Source organism: Malus domestica, chromosome 03 (genome assembly GCF_042453785.1).
Source record: "Malus domestica chromosome 03, GDT2T_hap1".
NCBI classification, from domain to species: Eukaryota; Viridiplantae; Streptophyta; class Magnoliopsida; order Rosales; family Rosaceae; genus Malus; species Malus domestica.
The window spans coordinates 30382210-30399583 of NC_091663.1; the positions used below are offsets into that span (position 1 = coordinate 30382210).

A 17374-nucleotide genomic window follows, 5' to 3' on the forward strand; every position below is an offset into this window, starting at 1 on the left:
GTATAATCAACAAATAAAAGCAAAATCCTCCGCAATAAAAATGATGGATGAATTGGTATAAAAAAGGTAATTTATTGGTACTAAAATAGGGAACTTTAAAGAAAAACTTCTGGTACTGTTTACTTTAACGAAAACTACATTTTTATATTAAAAAGTCAATCCTGGTACTATTCACTTTACTCTTTATTTTGTCCTTATCATTAAAACTTAAAGTTTTCAAACCATTTTCATTAGTTTTCCAACTAAAATATTGATTTTCACAACACCACATCAAAGTACAATTTTACCCATACGTTTAGTGGACATTTATCAGGAAAATTATTTTTGGACTAAATTTGCTAACGAACTACATCATACGAGTTTAAATACAATTTTTTTTTTATCACGTAAGCTATCTTCCTAATATCTTGTAACCACATAAACTATTTATCCGATTTGGCCAGAAGTGAAACCACTGAGACTCAAATGAAATTGCAGTGGTGAAAAACTTGGTACACAACAGAATTGAATGTTGTGAAAAACTTGGCCTCTCTACTTTTGGATGCTTGGCCGTGAAAAATGTTGGGAAATGATGACTTCCGGCAAGGTTGGTACACAATGTAAGATGAGAGAGAGAGATAGAGAGAGAGAGAGAGAGATTTGGTGTTCATTGAGAAGCCAAATCAAGGTCTTTTCCATTACATTTTGTAAATAAAGATTAATGAGTGACAATTTCAGTCTGCAAATTCCAAAACTACACGCAAACACGGAATTGAAACCTCATAAATCCATCCCCTGTGTATCGTGTTCATCTTCCCAAAATTGAGATCTCTATTCTTCTGGCTTTTTGTATATACAAAAAAGATATTTTATATCAATATTTTAATTATTATTTAATTGTTATTTTGGTCAATTTCTTCTGTTTGTTTGACTAGTCCCCAACTGTCTTGTATTATCCACTATATCATCTTGGAAGTTTGTGTCTTGCGTTTACTCCCCTTGGATCCTCTCCCCTAATTACCAGTTTACCATCCCTGTTTTTCTATCTTCTTGTTTTTCTCCCAAACTTTTATAGGAGAGTCCGTGACTAGAGAGAGAGAGAGAGAGAGAGAGAGAGAGAGAGTCCAACCAATAGAGAATTCTAAACTTTCGGATATGTATACCAAATCATCAGTGGAAGAGAAACAGATCTACAAGGAATGGCTGGACTGGAAATAAATCACTCTTAGGTATCGTTTGGTATGCAGATGGGACGGGACGAAATGGAACGGGACAAGACGGCACGGGACGGAACAAAGAGGGAGCAAAGATGCCTTCGGATGGAAACAAGGAGGAAGAAGAAAGAAACAAAGAGGTTATAATTTTGTGTTCCACGGATGTGGAACGAGTCGTTCCAGGAAGGTGAGGCGGAATGAAAATTCACCCAAAACTTGTCCCGTAGAACAGCGCGTTCCACCCGTTTTAGGCGCACCAAACGTGGGACGGAACGCCTCGTCCCACTCCGTTCTGTCCCGTCCCACCTTAATATACAAATAAATTTGCACAAACCCGGCAGCATGCCACGGCAAACCCCTTAGAAAACTTAACTATAATCACAATAATTACGAGTCTACGGAAGACATACTCTTTTTCCCATGGTCTGATATACTGCTGCAAACTACAACTCCTAAGACAGGTTCCTTTCGCACATCAGAGATTCAATCTTTTCAACATCTTCTGGGGTGTCAACACCGTGAGCCTCATGGTCGACCTTAATCACCTGCAAACATAGAACCATGTCAACTTTTGGACATCTACATTTAAGCAAAAGAAACCGTCCACGTAATCACATACTGGTACGTTGGATTTTTCACGTCATATTTGAGGAGATCTACTACCTCAGGCAAAAGATCTGAAATTTCAATTCTTTTTCCTATTGGACTGAGGGTAGTAGTGTTTGAGAGTGCCATGATAGTAACCGATAGCATTTTGACGAACTAACTTATTTAATCATCGTACGGTATTGAATATTCATGCCACCGAGATAAAGGACTTCATACCCATGAAGCATAGTTATATTTATTATATCAATTTTTATGACTGCATCAATGTCAAATATGACTTGAATAAAATTAGAATTAACATACCGCAAAACAAGAAGAAAAGACGGGTAAGATCAACAAAATAGAACAAGAAAGCAATGCAATGTCTTGCAAGTAGGGAAGAAGAAACGGATCTTTTTATACCTTCATCTTATACCCATTTTCAAGGACCTTAAGCTGCTCCAGATCCTCTTCTAGTTGCAAAGGAGTAGGTTGAAGTTCTGGATATATCTTTAGAAACTTTGTATCATAGCTCTGAAAATACAGGAGCGGAGAATAATAAGCTCACAAGTTAAAAACCAGTACAAATGGTATAAAATAATATACGATCATGAACAATGCAGCCACGCACAATTTATCACAAAGTAAAATGTCAACCTAATACCTGAATTCCAAGATGAAGCAAATAGGGAAACTGTGGATTGGCCTTTCCTGACCTGTATCAGAGGACAATTAGTAAAGTCTAGCTAAGAACCCGCAAAACATGTTCTAATTTATTATTTTTTCATTCGCCATAAAATAAATAATTTCATGAAAAAGGAAAACCTCTTACCTGAACCACTATGATAAAAGATAGAACACATGAAACAGAAATAGATAAGCATAAGCTTACTTGTTAAATGGAATCAACCCCCTTGAAAAGTAGATGGCATAACCACTATTATTCACCACACATTTCACTCGATTTGGATCCATTGCATCTTCAAGTTTTAATGACGTGACGGCAGTGCTAAACACTGCATCTGGAGCTGCCTGACAAGATATTAAAAAAAAAAATAACGAAGTATGTCATCACATTCGAAATCAAGAAAGGAGAAATTACTTACCTGCAAAGCTTTAACAATTCCATCTATTATCTCAGGTTCAATAAGAGGTTCATCCCCCTGAATATTGACAACTATATCATACTTCTTCTCGAGCTTCTCAATTGCTTCAGAACAACGCTCGGTACCTTTAAGTTCAGAAAACAGAATATAAACTACCTTAAAATGTAATTATATATTTTATCTGAAAACAAAAACCAAGGTGCATACCGTTCCGGCAGGATTCCGAGGTCATTATGACATCAGCTCCAAAACTGCGACAACATTCTCGAATCTTCTCATCATCTGTTGCCACAACTACACAAAGGAAGGTAATAATAAAGTTTTGCACATATAAATATAGAGAGTTCACTTCACAAAATTTCATGAAGCCTTTTTATCGCTCTTGTAGGCATTAAGCAAAACTTAATGCCATCACGAGTATGCAAGCGCTAAGGCCTAGAACGGAAGGTCACTTAGGTATTAAGAGAATTGAAGATTGGACAAAAGCCTATATCACATCTGGTCTATTTAAACCAACCTAAGTCCTTGGGGTTGCTTCGGTTATCGAAGATCTCCACAAAGGTGAGTGTTGTTCAGAGTTTAAAAATGCCCCAGCTGGAACAAGCTCTTGAAGCTACGAAAAAAACCAGACGAATGGTTTCTGATTCTGGTCTTCCTCTTTCAACCAAAATCAAGGATGTTAATTGTACTGGATACGGGAATTGGACAAGTATCACATCGAATCAGCTGGCAGAGTTCAGATAGGGTGCTTAAAATTCAAAAGACGACACGGGGTTTTGGATGCCTCAAAAAACTTGCTAGATCTAATGCAATGCGACAACAATGTAGCTACCGTCTAACAATGAAATCCGAGAATAAATACGAAACTAAATAGCATGGAAATCAAATGAGTAGACATACCAACATGATCCAATGTACTTGCTAGTTTTGCCCTTTCCCATGTTCTCTGTAAATACCAACAAAAATTTATATGTCAAATGTTTCCCGATCACAATACCAAAATCCCAAATTTTTATTTATTAAAAAAAACCCTGCTTTGGATCCAAGCAGCTTAAGAATCCCAATTTTTCATTAAAATTGACAACAAAATTAAATTTAGACAATGCCCATTTCAGATATAAAAAATTTCTTACAGAACAAAGATTTTCAAGGAAAAAAAACATTAAATTACATGTTTTTAAGGTAAAATGAGGTACCTGAATCATGGGTTTGCCGAGGATCTGAACGAGGGGCTTGCCCTGGAAACGAGAAGAAGCGAAGCGGGCGGGTATAATGCCGACTACCCGGCTCCGGAACTTCCTAGTCGGACCCAAGTAGGCCCGGGCCCCAATTGCCGCCGCAACCGCAACTCCGGCGACGATTCCGTGAACGATCCATGCCTTGGTGCTGTTCCAAGATCCAGACGACGACGACGACGACGACGACGACGACGACGACGACATTGGGATGATGTTGATCTCACTGAACCGAGTGAACGCAGCTATCGTTTGGTTTGGTAAGATTTCTGGTTTTCTTGGGGTATTTATACTTTTCACCTGTTTGAAACGGGTCGTTTTGGGTAATTGGAAGTTGGATCAACCGACTTGCTCTTGATTCTAAATGCTCAAATGTATAATCAATTCTTTAGGGAGTTTGATCTTATGTTGTCATGATTTTATTTTATGATTGTAGCTCCTCTTGTGACTTGTCTATCGAGAAACGAATTTGGTTGCTAACGCTTTGGCTCGCTTGGATTTATCTTGCAATTTGACTTTAGTATTTTTTGAGCAAGTTTCATGTTTTCTAGTTGTTAATATAGCAGACTACTTGTTCTCGTGACATTGATTTTTACTTAGAACTTATTTCAGTTTTAATTTTTAATTCTCAATTTTAAGTTTTCATTTTTTTAACAAAGCTGAAAATCCGAAACCCAACTTTTGAAAACTAAAAAAATTAACTCTCCATTTTTTATTTCAAGTTTTTAACTGAGAATGGTTATCAAATAAGTGTTCAGACTAGAAAGAAAGTAAAAATAAAAAGCAAAAGGTTAAAACAAAATTGTTATCAAACAACCGCTTGAATTTTCAGTCCCAATCCTCAATCCTTGCCCGAATATAGATCTCAACCCTAGGCAATACGTTACTAATGCCCAAGTGTAAAGTTCCCAGTCTCCAATATAGGAGTTAAAGTCTAAGGTCCAAGATTTAGGACTTGATGCATACAACAAGTTAGCAATTAGAAAATTTCCTCACACCATTCTCCACCAAGTGGGATTGATACCCAAGATGAGATCATGTTTGGCCATACAAGTAACGGCGTTAAATTTATCTTTCCATTGAGTAAGATGTGACCAAACTACTTAACAACATAACATTAAGTTTCTGTTACATTTCCGAGCCAAAAGAAAAGGCAACTCAAAGGGCTACATGTTACACTCGGATCACTGCACCATGTCGAAAAATGAATAAAAAATAGTCTCCCTGCACTGCACAACAGATTTCAATGTTCTGCATTGAGGGTATGGTAGGTAACTCATCGGAAGCTCAACACGCGCCCCGCCCCGGTTATGCAAGTAAATGCTGTAAACGAGCAGTCAATGTCAGCACAGATAACAGAAGCCTAACTTAGTACTGCATTTCCATTCTGAGTGAACGGCAGCACGTTGTGTAGCAGCTTTGGTCAATGAATGGCAAAGCTCATCGGACCTCCACTAGCAGTGGAAAAGAATAACATGGCAACTTACAGGCACGAGAAGGATTCTACCGAGTCCATGCACCACCATAAGGACCAAAACTATTGGCACCATCTTGGGAATGTCTCCGTCTCCTCATCTTCTTTTTTCCCTTGTCTTTCCTTGATCCATTTTCCTCATGCCTGCTCCTCTCTCTCCTTGAGCCATTTTCTTCATATCTGATCTTCTTCCCCACCTCCCAATATTCTTTGCCCTTCTTACCGGACTTTTCTTTAAAAGAAGCTTTTCTCTTCTTTCCCGATGATTGCCCACTGTCACCTGCAGCAGAATCATGTCCCCGTGGCAGGGGATCATCTTCATCATTGAATTGCCAATTGCCCAGTAACTCCTGTGGATCATGTTCTAGCTGAACTGGCTCCCCTGCTCCAGGAAGCAAGCTATTGAAAGTTACCATTCCAGGCCCTCCTTTGCGTTCCACCAACGCCGAATCAGGCCTAATTATAGTACCGAGAATGCTCCTGTTTGGCCCTAGGCCCATAATGACCTTAGGGTTTGTCAATGTAGTGTAAGCCATTGAAAAAGCTGATCTAATCTGCAACATATATAAAAAATGACGTGAGGGAGGAAATGATGGGAGGTGGAGTAAGTAAAAGAGAGATCAGTAAATTATAAGATTTGGATTCGCAAGTGTTGCAAGCTAACTGTCTAACTGCTTGACGCCAATGAAAATGCACTAGTGCAAGTGTGCAACCACAAACATATGGCACTCGGGCACCTCAGACATGTATTAACTATTAACTGACATGTTTGCTCCAGAACCTTTGGTGTAACTGCATGCGCACATGCACAGACAAAAGATCTGTTCGACAGGTACTACTGAACAACAATAGCTTAACCCGCAGCTGGTCATCAATCAAATCGACACTTTACTTCATTAAACTTTATAAAATGTATATTAAGGTACCCAGCGGAAAACTGGAGGGTGAGAGATCATAAATCATTCAACCAACCTGAAAATAGTTGAAGGAGTTCTTCCCGACATCATTCTCCGGTGCCTATATAACAAAACATAAAAAATGGTCAATTATATATCTGAAGAAAGAAGCAAGGATCATCATCCCTATTGATTTAAGTTCTTTCTGATCCCTGACACTGTGCTGCAACAGGGCCCAGAGATGTGAAAGACTGTAATTTACTAAAACAGCAGGTTCACATAAAATTCATTATTTTTTACCATGTCATTCAACTTCCTTGCAAGCAAATAGTTCACTAGGGTAGGGATTAAACCAATTATTCAGAGGCCCGCTTGGGAATGTCAAACTAGCATTACTTATATATATACTAACTGGAAACAGAAAAAACCAGGCAGCACTTCAAAGAAAGGAGATAGCATAATTAGTTAAGTTCTTTGATTTTTCCAGTCTCCTACAAAATAACCATTCAGAATGAAATCACGAACAGACCTGGGGATCCTCAATGGCAAGAAGAAAAGGTCGTCCATTGGATAAGAACCTAAGAGAGGACCAATCAATTGCATCAGTCAGCTATAACCTTGATCAAAAGAAATAATCAAATTGTACATTAAAAAGAGAGAGAGAGAGAGAGAGAGAGAGAGAGAGAAGAATCCGAGAGAAAAATATCATCACTTTCTCAAGAAGGTTGTTTATTTTATACCCTTTTACACTCTTTTTGAAAAAGGTGCCTGCCCCATTGCACGATACACCAACATCTGAAGTGTTCAATTTGCGTCCATAAAAATCAAAGAAGTTTACCTATTTCAGAAACAAACAGATAAACGAAAACATAAGCAACAAACTCACTGACTTTTCATATCCCTTAGACAAATCTATACTGTGATATGAGGTTAAGAACTAGAACAATAAAGTGAATTCTATGGTCCACCAAATTCTGGTTACAGTTTACTACAAACCCTGGTTGCTGGAATAAAGTGCAAGTTATTTGACTTGTGATTTTAAGCAATAATAAAGGTCCAAAGTTTTCTTCTACTTGATCTAGAAAAACTTACCAAAAGAACTCCCAAGTTTTGTTCCGGAGGTCGACATTCCCTGAGGCTCTGTAGCATAAATTAATATATAAATCAGGGATAAAAAATTTACTAATCATGAGGAAGTTGATCTATTTATCTGAATTTCACAATTACAGAAGTTGTTGGTCGCTTATCTATCATCCAAACAAAAGATCATATTTTGTGTAGCACTATTTCATTCAAATTTCAATAATTTCTCTTTGGATCTCATTTGCGATCTTAGGTTGATTGATTGTCTTCCACTGCAATACTCAATGAAGCAGCATGTTTACAGATCCAAACAAGAGCCATGCGTTACAGATATATACATGGCAAGAAAGAATCACATCAAATCTTAAAATGCATATTTAAGAATCACTCACATGCAACATTGCCATGATCATTGTAAGGAGAGCGTAGGAACCTAATCCACCAGAGTATACCTGCATGTGTTATCAGAATCTTGAAATAGCTCACTGGAAAAAGAATGATGACTTAATCTCTTAGACTGGAAAGTCATACCTCATTTAGCTCTCTCTGTTGTAAAAAGACTTTCAAAATCAAACACAAAGGCCGCAAAGGAGGCCACTTAGATACTGCATCCTGAAAAGGGACCACAGGATAGTGTCAAAGGAGACTGGAGATAGTTAAGGTCTCTTGCTTTATATGTAACCTATATACTATAACTGATTCCTCACATAGCTTTTCTGTTTTTCTTTTACTAGGTGAAAGATATTGTTTGATATTCTCTGACTTTGCAATGTTTAACTTAGCAAATTAATAAAAATTTTAATTGCACAGCTTATCAAGTTATCATTTACTACTGCTTGTCACTCTTCTGTAATCTTCTTTCACTACAAACATTCTATAAACTATTGTTCAAAATACCATAACTACACATGAAACCATATTAAACTGTGATCAAAGCACAAAGTTGCAAACGACAAGGTTAACATTGTTCAAAGGCACATAGCCAGGCTTTGATCTATATTAAAGAAACTACAATATTCTTTCAAATACATAGTAGATGACACGATATGCAACAAACCTGAATAAATTCAGCAGCTTTTGGTCCACCTTCTATGTCAAAACTGTGAAGGAAGATATAAAATTATCAATGTACTTATTTGAACATGTCAATTGAGCTGAAACTATCACAGGCACTGCTTATCAATACATTGTAGTATTATTAACCCAAACTATATCGCCAAAGATAGAAGAGTAAACCTTATGTCGAATGCAATGCCACTTGTTTTCTCTACAAACTTAATAATGGGTACACGTGCCTTTCCAATCACCTGCGGAATCCACATAGAACAAATATAGAAGCTGAAGTTTGTCCGCAATAATATTTCAAATAAAACTTGAGGCACACCTGTATCCTTTTTGCCAATCCCATCTGTGACAACGCCCTAGAAAGGGCCTTCAATCCTTCCTGCGGTGTTTTGACGCCTGACCCCATAATGACAGCCTACGAGCAATACCAATCAACCAAATGTGTCACTTAAATGGACACTTGAGCATGCATTATAGACAAGAATAACAAAATTCAAATGCAAATTCAAACTTCAGTTCCTAACTTATACTAGCATAAAGATCAACATACTTACATCAATATCACTAGCGGGAAGATATAGCCCCGTCTTGAAGGACCCAAAAACTTCAACCTATAAAGCAACATTCATTGAACTTTTTCGTGCTTCAAATCACACACACCCGCACTTCTGCACCCAAACAAGAAAAAGGAAAGTACCTTGGACCGAGGAAATATATATTTGATAAGGTCCGAGACCCGTTTTACTGCTGCACTGCGTGCCTCTTGTTCTTCTGGAGTTGGAGACAGAAAATCACAGAAATCCACAATCTCTGCAATACCCAAAACAGATACACCAATCTGAAGTTACATATACACACCAGATTACAATTACACAATTTTCTCCTTAGAAATACATTGAATTTCTATACAAGTAAAAGAACCAAACAAAAAAATATGAGCTTTCTTCTCCGTGTACAAGTAAATATAAGTATGTATGTATCCATGCAGTTAAAATTGCAGAAAGTACCTTTATGAAGCTGAACCATAGGGCTCCTGAATTTACAATGGCCGCGAAACCACCCGCTCTCGAGCTTCGGCTCTTGAGGAGCTGGTGTCGTGGGCTCGGATTGGTGAAGCGACGGCCATGGCTCGGCTAGGCGGCCAGAAGACGAGGAGGCACGAATTGGGTCGGGTTCATCGGCGGCGACGTCGAGTGAGAAGAAATCGGGGGCGGTGGTGTCGACCGGAGCGCATTGGGGAGTGGAGAGAGTAATTTCGTTGCGGAAAACGGAGTAGGGTTCGAGGTCCTCGGGCGGCGGCGGAGATTGGTTGGGGGTGGGAAGAGAGAGGGCGGGTAGGGTTTCGTAGAGAAAGCTTTGTGTCGGCGGCTCCTCCATGTTACAGTGGTGGATACGGCGGTACGGGAATTGGGGTTTGCGAATCTTGTGAGTTATGAGGGTTTATACTTTGTAAGCAGCAATTATGTTTCTTCTAACAACACAAAGAAACTTGAACGTTGGTCGAATAATGATTCTGTTACGTACGGGAAGTATGAAAAATTGGCGACAAAGAGTTGATTTAGATATGTTTTTAAAATGATTAAAAATATTTTGATAAAAATATTTTTGAAATTAATTTTTAGTAAGATATGTTTTTAAAATGATTAAAAATATTTTGATGAAAATGTTTTTGAAATTAATCTTGAGTAAAAATATAAGTAAATTCTTAAAAAGCACGTAAATACTTTTGGAACAAAAAAACATTTTCTTTAAAAGTACTTTTAGTCATTTTAAAAACACATCCAAACGAATCCAAAATAGCCAACACGATCATTTTTATGGGAATTGGATATGCTCTGGACCTTAGTGTCCAGAGCTTAAGGATCAATTCATCTTGACCGCACAAATTGAATCTAACGTTCCACATTAATTAATTTTCCTGGCCCACCACATAAAATCAACAATTCTGATTTCTTTTACACACCAATCAGTCGTCCAGATGATTTGATTCTTGGCTCCGGACCAGATCCAATTCCATTTTTATGGTGAAGATATTGGAGATTCGTAAATCATGCGGTCAGTTTTTGTCAAGTACTGTTTATATTTAATTTTAAATAAAAATATTTAAAATGATTTCTGACTGCACGATGTACGATGAACAAATATGGTTCACGAATTCCTAGGATGCTTACAAAGAAAATCCGGTGAGGATCTGAATTCACAAAAGAAATACCATTTTATCTTTTACGTCTGAATTTTTTTATTTTTTGTTTGGAAAACCTCGTCGGTACAAAAAAAATTTATTGTTAGGGTTTTTATCATAAATGGTTCCTGAAATTGACCCTCATCATCAAGATGGTCCCTAAAATTGAAAATCAATCAATGTAATCCCTGAAAATAGGTGTCTAAATCAATGTGGTACTTTCGTTACAATTATATTAAAAATTAGATTTACGGGTTTTTATCACCAATGGTCCCTGAAATTGATTCACACCATCAAGACGGTCCCTGAAATTGACCCAAGCCATCAAGATGATCCCTAAAATTGAAAATCGATGAATGTAGTCCTTGAAAATAGGTGTCGCATATCAATATGATCATTTTGCCACAATTATGTAAAAAACATTATTATGTGCTGATGTGGGTTTCATAATTAATTTAAAAAGTTATCTAACTACTTTTTTGCAGAATGAAATTTTTTCTTATAGTAGGATCTAGTCCAAAGAGATATCCCTTCCATAAATTCTCAAAGGTCCAAGGCTTAACCAAAGCCTAAGAGAGAGTTTGGAAATAGTTTTCAACCAATAATAGACGCATCTCGGTTATAACCTCATTATCTCAAGACAGACCTCGTCGTTATTTAAGTCACCAGACCACTAGGAAAGCACTGAACAAGCTCTCCAAGATTAAGGTTGTGAGGATGTTGATCAGCTAAATGTTAACGGTGATGTCCTAGAAGTTGTTGCCAATTAGACAAGCCGTCACCAAAGGTGATTTCGATTCAAGTTCAATTCGGTGAAGGGTGTCAAAGTGTGTAAAGATCAATGTATTGAGAATTTTTTTTAGAGAATAAACAACGAATGAGGTAGAGGAATGTGGACTAGGATCAGAGGTGATTGTAGGACTAGGCTTTGGGGTTCACAACTTTTTATTAACTATTAAATTATTAAACCTATTTGTAATTTGTTTTAATTTAATTATATTTGTGTGATCCATTTATGTGTCACATCAGTATATAACATAATTTTTGACAGAATTGTGATGGAAAAACTACATTGATTTGGGACACCTACTTAAGGGGCTACATTGATCGAACTTCAATTTCAGTGACCATTTTGATGCCACATGTCAATTTCAGGGACTATTTTGATGTCGTAGGTCAATTTTAATGATCATTTGTGAGAAAAAAATGACTTATGGGACCCATTTATGTGCTACATCCGCATTTAACAAATTTTTTAACAGAATTGTGATGAAATGACCACATTGTTTTGAGACACCTATTTTTATGGACTACATTAACTGATTTTCAATTTCAATGACCATATTGATGATAAGGGTCAATTTCAAAGATCATTTGTGAAAGAACCCTATATTGATATACATATGGATTTTTTTGTCTATTAGACTAAAATTTTCTTTTGTCTAGTTCTCTTTGCTTCATACCCTTTTAAAATATACTTGAGTTCATCCCTTTACTTCTCGAGAAATAGGGTAACAAGTAAAATACACAGAAGATAAACGAGATGGCTCATCAGCCACTCGATATGGGCGGCTTCAGTTGTTGTCGACAAGGAAGAAAATATCGGTGATATCGGAAATATCGGTAGTCCGAAAACACGGAAATATCGATGGAAATATCGGTAAAATATCGATATCGATAAAAATTACATGGAAACCACGGAAATTGTAAGAAAAACTTGGAAATTTTTATTGAAACTTTGTAGGATGTTTATTTAGTCAATTATCTATTAGTTTATCACAAAAAATTGGAAGGAAATGCATTGCATGATGGATTTAACATTATCAAGTTGATTATATAGCGATCTGACAAACATTATGAGTGTAGAAAATATGTAGTAATTAATGAAAGAAGTCTAAACACACCATAATCATTTATATATAATGAATTAGTACAATATTTTACACTTTAGTACCACATAGAGTTCTTATGAGGTTCAAATTTGTCACTATCTTCATCATCTCTATGTGTAGAATGAGTGTATTGTGAAGAGTAGTTATCAAATGATAAATCCCCAAAATAGTTTTGCATGTAATTGTTAATATGCCACCCATATGGATCCGAGATTGGTTGAGGTTGTCCATAAGAAAAATCATTTGAAGATTGAGGCTGGGATTGTTTCCATGAGTCGCTCGATTCCATCCCAACAGGAATGGGATATGAAGGGTAGGGAAATGGTTGGTTATGAGTATAACCATAGTTACTACTTCCCAATCCAACAGAGTCTGAAGTTCTAGATAACGAGTCATCTTCTTGACTTGACAAAATCCCTTTGCCTCTTTCTCTGCGAGTATAGTCCTTCCCTATGGCACCAATTCCTGGTCCTGCCCGCCTACTGCCATGGTCATCATCCTGTGTTGCATGCGTGAAGTTTGCCTCACCAGTGAAGGGGCTCATATATCCGGGAGATGGTGGTCCATAATAGTTTCCATATCCACCACCACTACCTCCAGCTCCACTATGTCCTTCATCATTCCCACCTCCGGTGGTAGGTGAGTCTCCTGATCTTGTACTAGAGCTATCATTAGTATCAGCACGATGTTGTGGTTGTGTAGGATTGGAAAAAGGTGGAATTCCAGTGTTGCTTGGTCTTGGGTGCAAAAGTTCTTCGAAAGAGTCAGCGCTGCTAGATCCCACCTCCTCCTCTAATACTCTTTCTACATTTATCCCTTCATTACGTGCTTCTTCAGCAACTCTGGGAGCTGGGTTGCCTTCATCATCATCTAAATGAAGAGGTCTAATCCATTGAAAAAGTTGGTTACCCTCCGTATCATCATCTTCACCAACAATATCAAACACATCTAGTGGGTCACCACGGTCGACATGATCGATTTCTGCTTCCTTATCTCGAATTTGAAGCTTCATGTTGTAGTAGCAATAAACTAATTTTTCCAAGCTACTATGAGCCAACTTATTTCTTTGCTTTGTGTGTATGAGTGCAAATGTGCTCCAATTTCTTTCACAAGCAGATGAGGAAGCTGTTTGTGATAATACTTTTATTGCTAACTTTCTCACAGTTGGTGCATCGGTCCCATACATGATCCACCATTCAGCTCCAATGAAAAATAATGTTGATAAGCCTAATAACTCCAACAAATTCTATTATAAACTTATAGTGAAATATGTTTATACTCACTAGGAGACATATTTGTTCGAGCAGCAACTGATGTTGGTTCTCCAAATGTTCTTCTTGCATCTTTAAACCATGTTAGCTGAATACAATATATTGTGTTAGTTTAATCCAACAAAGTAATTATTATAATTTAAGTAATTGTGTACCTCATTTCCAAATTGGCCAACTGCTGGTGATGCAGGGTCTAATTTAGAGTATACATTATGTACAGCACGTATAAGGTTACCATCATCTCCAACACCGGGTCTGTATTGGTATCGGGGATTCAAATAATATGCTGTTCAAAGAAACACATACTCTAATAAGATAAATAATACTTATGCAACTAAAGAAATGAATTGCAAATTATGACATAATTTATACATGCTGCATGCAAATCGTGGTATAATGTTTTATACCATCGGTCTTCAATTATTTTTACGACCCACCTTGCACCATGTTTTCTTTCCAATTCATCCTTCACTACACGCATCAACTCATATACTGCCCCCATAGTAGGATACACTTCTGTGTCAACGATCCGTAAAACTTTGTAAAGAGGTTCAAACACTTGACACACATGTTCTATTTGACTCCAAAAAGCATGATCAAGCACTATACTTTCCACCATACGACCTGTATTTGAGCGGCTGAAATTGTGGTTGGCCCAATCGTCACTAGTGAATAGTTGCTTCAACCTTGCTTTCTTCTTGAGTAGGCTGTTTAATGCAATATAGTTGGTGGCGAATCGAGTGGTAGCTGGACGAATAATTTATCCTCTGCAAAATTCACGCATCTTTGCCAACAACCAACCGTGATTGTAAATATAATTTGTGATCGTTCTAGCTCTTTTGACCACAGTAGCAACATTCTCTATCTTCCCCATTGCCTCAAACATAAGATCAATACAATGTGCTGCACATGATGTCCAAAACACATTATGATGCTTCATTAACTTTTTTCCAGCTTTGACAAATGCAGAACCGTTGTCAGTCACGACTTGGACAACATTATGCTCTCCCACCTCCATGATTACATCCCTCAATAATTTGTAAATATACTTGTAATTCTTTATATGGTCTGAAGCATCAACAGACTTCAAAAAAATTGTCTTTCCCTTGGAGTATACCATGAAGTTGATGATAGATAATCTGGTCGGGCCGGTCCATCCGTCACACATGATTGTGCAACCATTAGTTTCCCACTTTGACCTCAACTTGTTAACATACTCGCCAATGTCTTTATACTCCATATCCAAATATTTGTTTCTTATCTCATAGGGAGTGGGAGGTTGTACTCCAACACCGGCTTGTTGACATCCCACAACCATATTTTTGAAATGATGTGATGATGCCTTCGCAGCAGGGACATTTTCATAGATAAAGAACTTGCTAATTAGACGCCCCATTCCCTCCTTCACATTACCTCCCTTGAAATAACTCCAAACACTCTTTTGACGTGCGTTGGATGACTTATATAAACTTGGGGCTATTGGTGGTGTTGGTTGTGATTCTCTAAGACTGCCTCCCCGTCTCATTTGTGCACCACCACTTGTCCCGGAACCTTGTCCCCTATTAGGAATTTTATGAAGGTGTTCTCTTTCCCATGCTGACTGTTTGGAGGCACGTAATGCTTGTTTCAAACTGCGTCGTTCTTCAGGTCCCATGTCATCATCACATTCGTCCTCATCGTCATCATCATCACTGTCAACCGCTTGGCCATAGACTTCTCCCCGTAGCCCAGCTCGAATATTTTCCATTCCTTGTGTCATCTTTTCCTTCTGCTGTTTTTTATTTTTTAATAATGTGCTGATGAACGCCTTCACTTCTGGGGGGACATTATCGCATCGTTGGACATTTTTTGCTGGATCTAATCCACTAAGATGGTACTTAAGTCGTGTCACTCCACCACTCTTCATTACCCGACCACAATATTTGCAAATTGTGCCATGTTTGTTTCCGTCTATTGGGTCGCCATGTTCCCAAGCTGGATCACGTTTACTAGCTCCACTAGACATCTTAAACGTACCTACATTTATTTTTCATGAAAATTAGACAAAAGAATTAAATAATAAAGTTTTTTAAGAGAACCTAAATAATAAAGTTATTCTACAGAAGAATACAATATGAAGTAAAGAAAATGATTGTAAAAATTTAAGTAATTAAAAAAATAATATGGAATAATAAAACCTAATATTAATGAATAATAATCCAATTTGATAAAAAAATAATCCTAATATAAATGATGAATAATATTCCTTTTTGATAATAATCCTAATATAAATAATCCTACTATAAATGATGATAATTATGTTTCATGAAAATAATCCTAATATAAAACATAGTGATGAATAATATTCCTTTTTGATAATAATCCAATTTAATAATAATCCACTTTAATAATAATCCAATTTAATGAATAATCCAATTTGATAATAAAAAAAACCTAATATTAATGAATAATCCAATTTGATAATAAAAAAAACCTAATATTAATGAATAAAAATGAATAATTCGTTTTTTTTTTTTTCCTAAGTTTTGGATCTTTTGGTTCAACCCAACCCAACCCAAGTGTGGTTATGTTTGAGATTTGGGCCTAAGGTCAAGTTTGGAGACTACATTGAGTGGGCTTTAATGAATAGTCCAATTTGATAATAAGCCAATTTAATGAATAATCCAATTTAATGAATAATAATCCAATTTTATAATAATCTAATTTAATGAATAATAATCCAATTTGATAATAAAAAAACCTAATATTAATGAATAATAATCCTATTTGATAATAAAACCTAATATTAATAAAATAATAAATAACATTAAACATATTAAAATTATCCTAGGGAATAATTATACAACATTACTTAATTACTTACAAAAATTAACAAGTAATTGTTAACATTACTTAACTACTTACAAAAATTAACATGCAAGTATTAATTACTTAAAAAAATTAACATACGAGTCCACACAAATTTATTTGTTGTTGTATAAATTACAATAATATAAATATAAGTTTGTAAACTTACCTTAAATATGGAACCCTTTGTGTTCAAGCTTTGAAATGGATCTGGAATGGCTTTGAAAATGGTAAGGGAAATAAAATAATAAATAACATTAAACATATTAAAATTATCCTAGGGAATAATTATACAACATTACTTAATTACTTAAAAAAAATTAACATGTAATTGTTAACAATACTTAATTACTTACAAAACTAACATGCAAGTATTAACATTACTTAATTACTTAAAAAAATTAACATGCAATTGTATAAATTAACATACGAGTTCACACAAATTTTTTAACATTACTTAATTACTTAAAAAAATTAACATGCAATTGTATAAACTAACATGCAAGTATTAACATTACTTAATTACTTAATTACCCTGCAAA

At 36.3% G+C, this 17374-nt stretch overlaps 3 protein-coding genes across 3 annotated transcripts; all 3 read right to left on the bottom strand.

Annotated features, from left to right (window-relative positions):
• Positions 1-1118: 1118 nt before the first annotated feature.
• On the bottom strand, positions 1119-4662 carry LOC103430559 (3-deoxy-manno-octulosonate cytidylyltransferase, mitochondrial). Its single transcript, XM_008368707.4, has 8 exons — positions 4084-4662; positions 3788-3833; positions 3095-3181; positions 2888-3012; positions 2674-2813; positions 2446-2497; positions 2205-2315; positions 1119-1738 (listed from the first exon to the last, which is right to left on the bottom strand). The coding sequence occupies exons 1-8, from the start codon at positions 4327-4329 to the stop codon at positions 1646-1648; spliced, it is 900 nt and encodes a 299-aa protein (XP_008366929.2). The 5' UTR covers positions 4330-4662; the 3' UTR covers positions 1119-1645.
• Positions 4663-5176: 514 nt separating this feature from the next.
• Positions 5177-10170, bottom strand: LOC103430568 (uncharacterized). The gene is made up of 13 exons (XM_008368714.4): positions 9648-10170; positions 9338-9450; positions 9195-9251; positions 8960-9055; positions 8812-8882; positions 8633-8675; positions 8107-8187; positions 7968-8027; positions 7585-7632; positions 7233-7330; positions 7022-7070; positions 6569-6613; positions 5177-6150 (listed from the first exon to the last, which is right to left on the bottom strand). Exons 1-13 carry the CDS (start codon positions 10015-10017, stop codon positions 5626-5628), a joined length of 1656 nt encoding a protein of 551 aa, XP_008366936.3. The 5' UTR covers positions 10018-10170; the 3' UTR covers positions 5177-5625.
• A 2559-nt stretch (positions 10171-12729) lies between these two features.
• Positions 12730-14314, bottom strand: LOC139194115 (uncharacterized). Its single transcript, XM_070818438.1, has 3 exons — positions 14141-14314; positions 13998-14073; positions 12730-13914 (listed from the first exon to the last, which is right to left on the bottom strand). The coding sequence occupies exons 2-3, from the start codon at positions 14005-14007 to the stop codon at positions 12770-12772; spliced, it is 1155 nt and encodes a 384-aa protein (XP_070674539.1). The 5' UTR covers positions 14008-14073; positions 14141-14314; the 3' UTR covers positions 12730-12769.
• Between the last annotated feature and the right edge of the window lie 3060 nt (positions 14315-17374).

What these genes read in the sequence shown, in the direction of transcription:
- LOC103430568 (XM_008368714.4), bottom strand. Translation starts at nt 10,017, where the DNA reads ATGGAGGAGCCGCCGACACAAAGCTTTCTCTACGAAACCCTACCCGCC. An exon ending in GATTGGCAAAAAGGATACAG is followed by an intron (nt 8,883 to 8,959) that starts GTGTGCCTCAAG and finishes TGGATTCCGCAG; the next exon opens with GTGATTGGAAAGGCACGTGT. An exon ending in TGATCATGGCAATGTTGCAT is followed by an intron (nt 7,633 to 7,967) that starts GTGAGTGATTCT and finishes TTTATGCTACAG; the next exon opens with AGCCTCAGGGAATGTCGACC.
- LOC103430559 (XM_008368707.4), bottom strand. Translation starts at nt 4,329, where the DNA reads ATGTCGTCGTCGTCGTCGTCGTCGTCGTCGTCGTCGTCGTCTGGATCT. An exon ending in CTCGGAATCCTGCCGGAACG is followed by an intron (nt 3,013 to 3,094) that starts GTATGCACCTTG and finishes CTGAACTTAAAG; the next exon opens with GTACCGAGCGTTGTTCTGAA. An exon ending in GGGTTGATTCCATTTAACAA is followed by an intron (nt 2,498 to 2,673) that starts GTAAGCTTATGC and finishes CCTCTGATACAG; the next exon opens with GTCAGGAAAGGCCAATCCAC.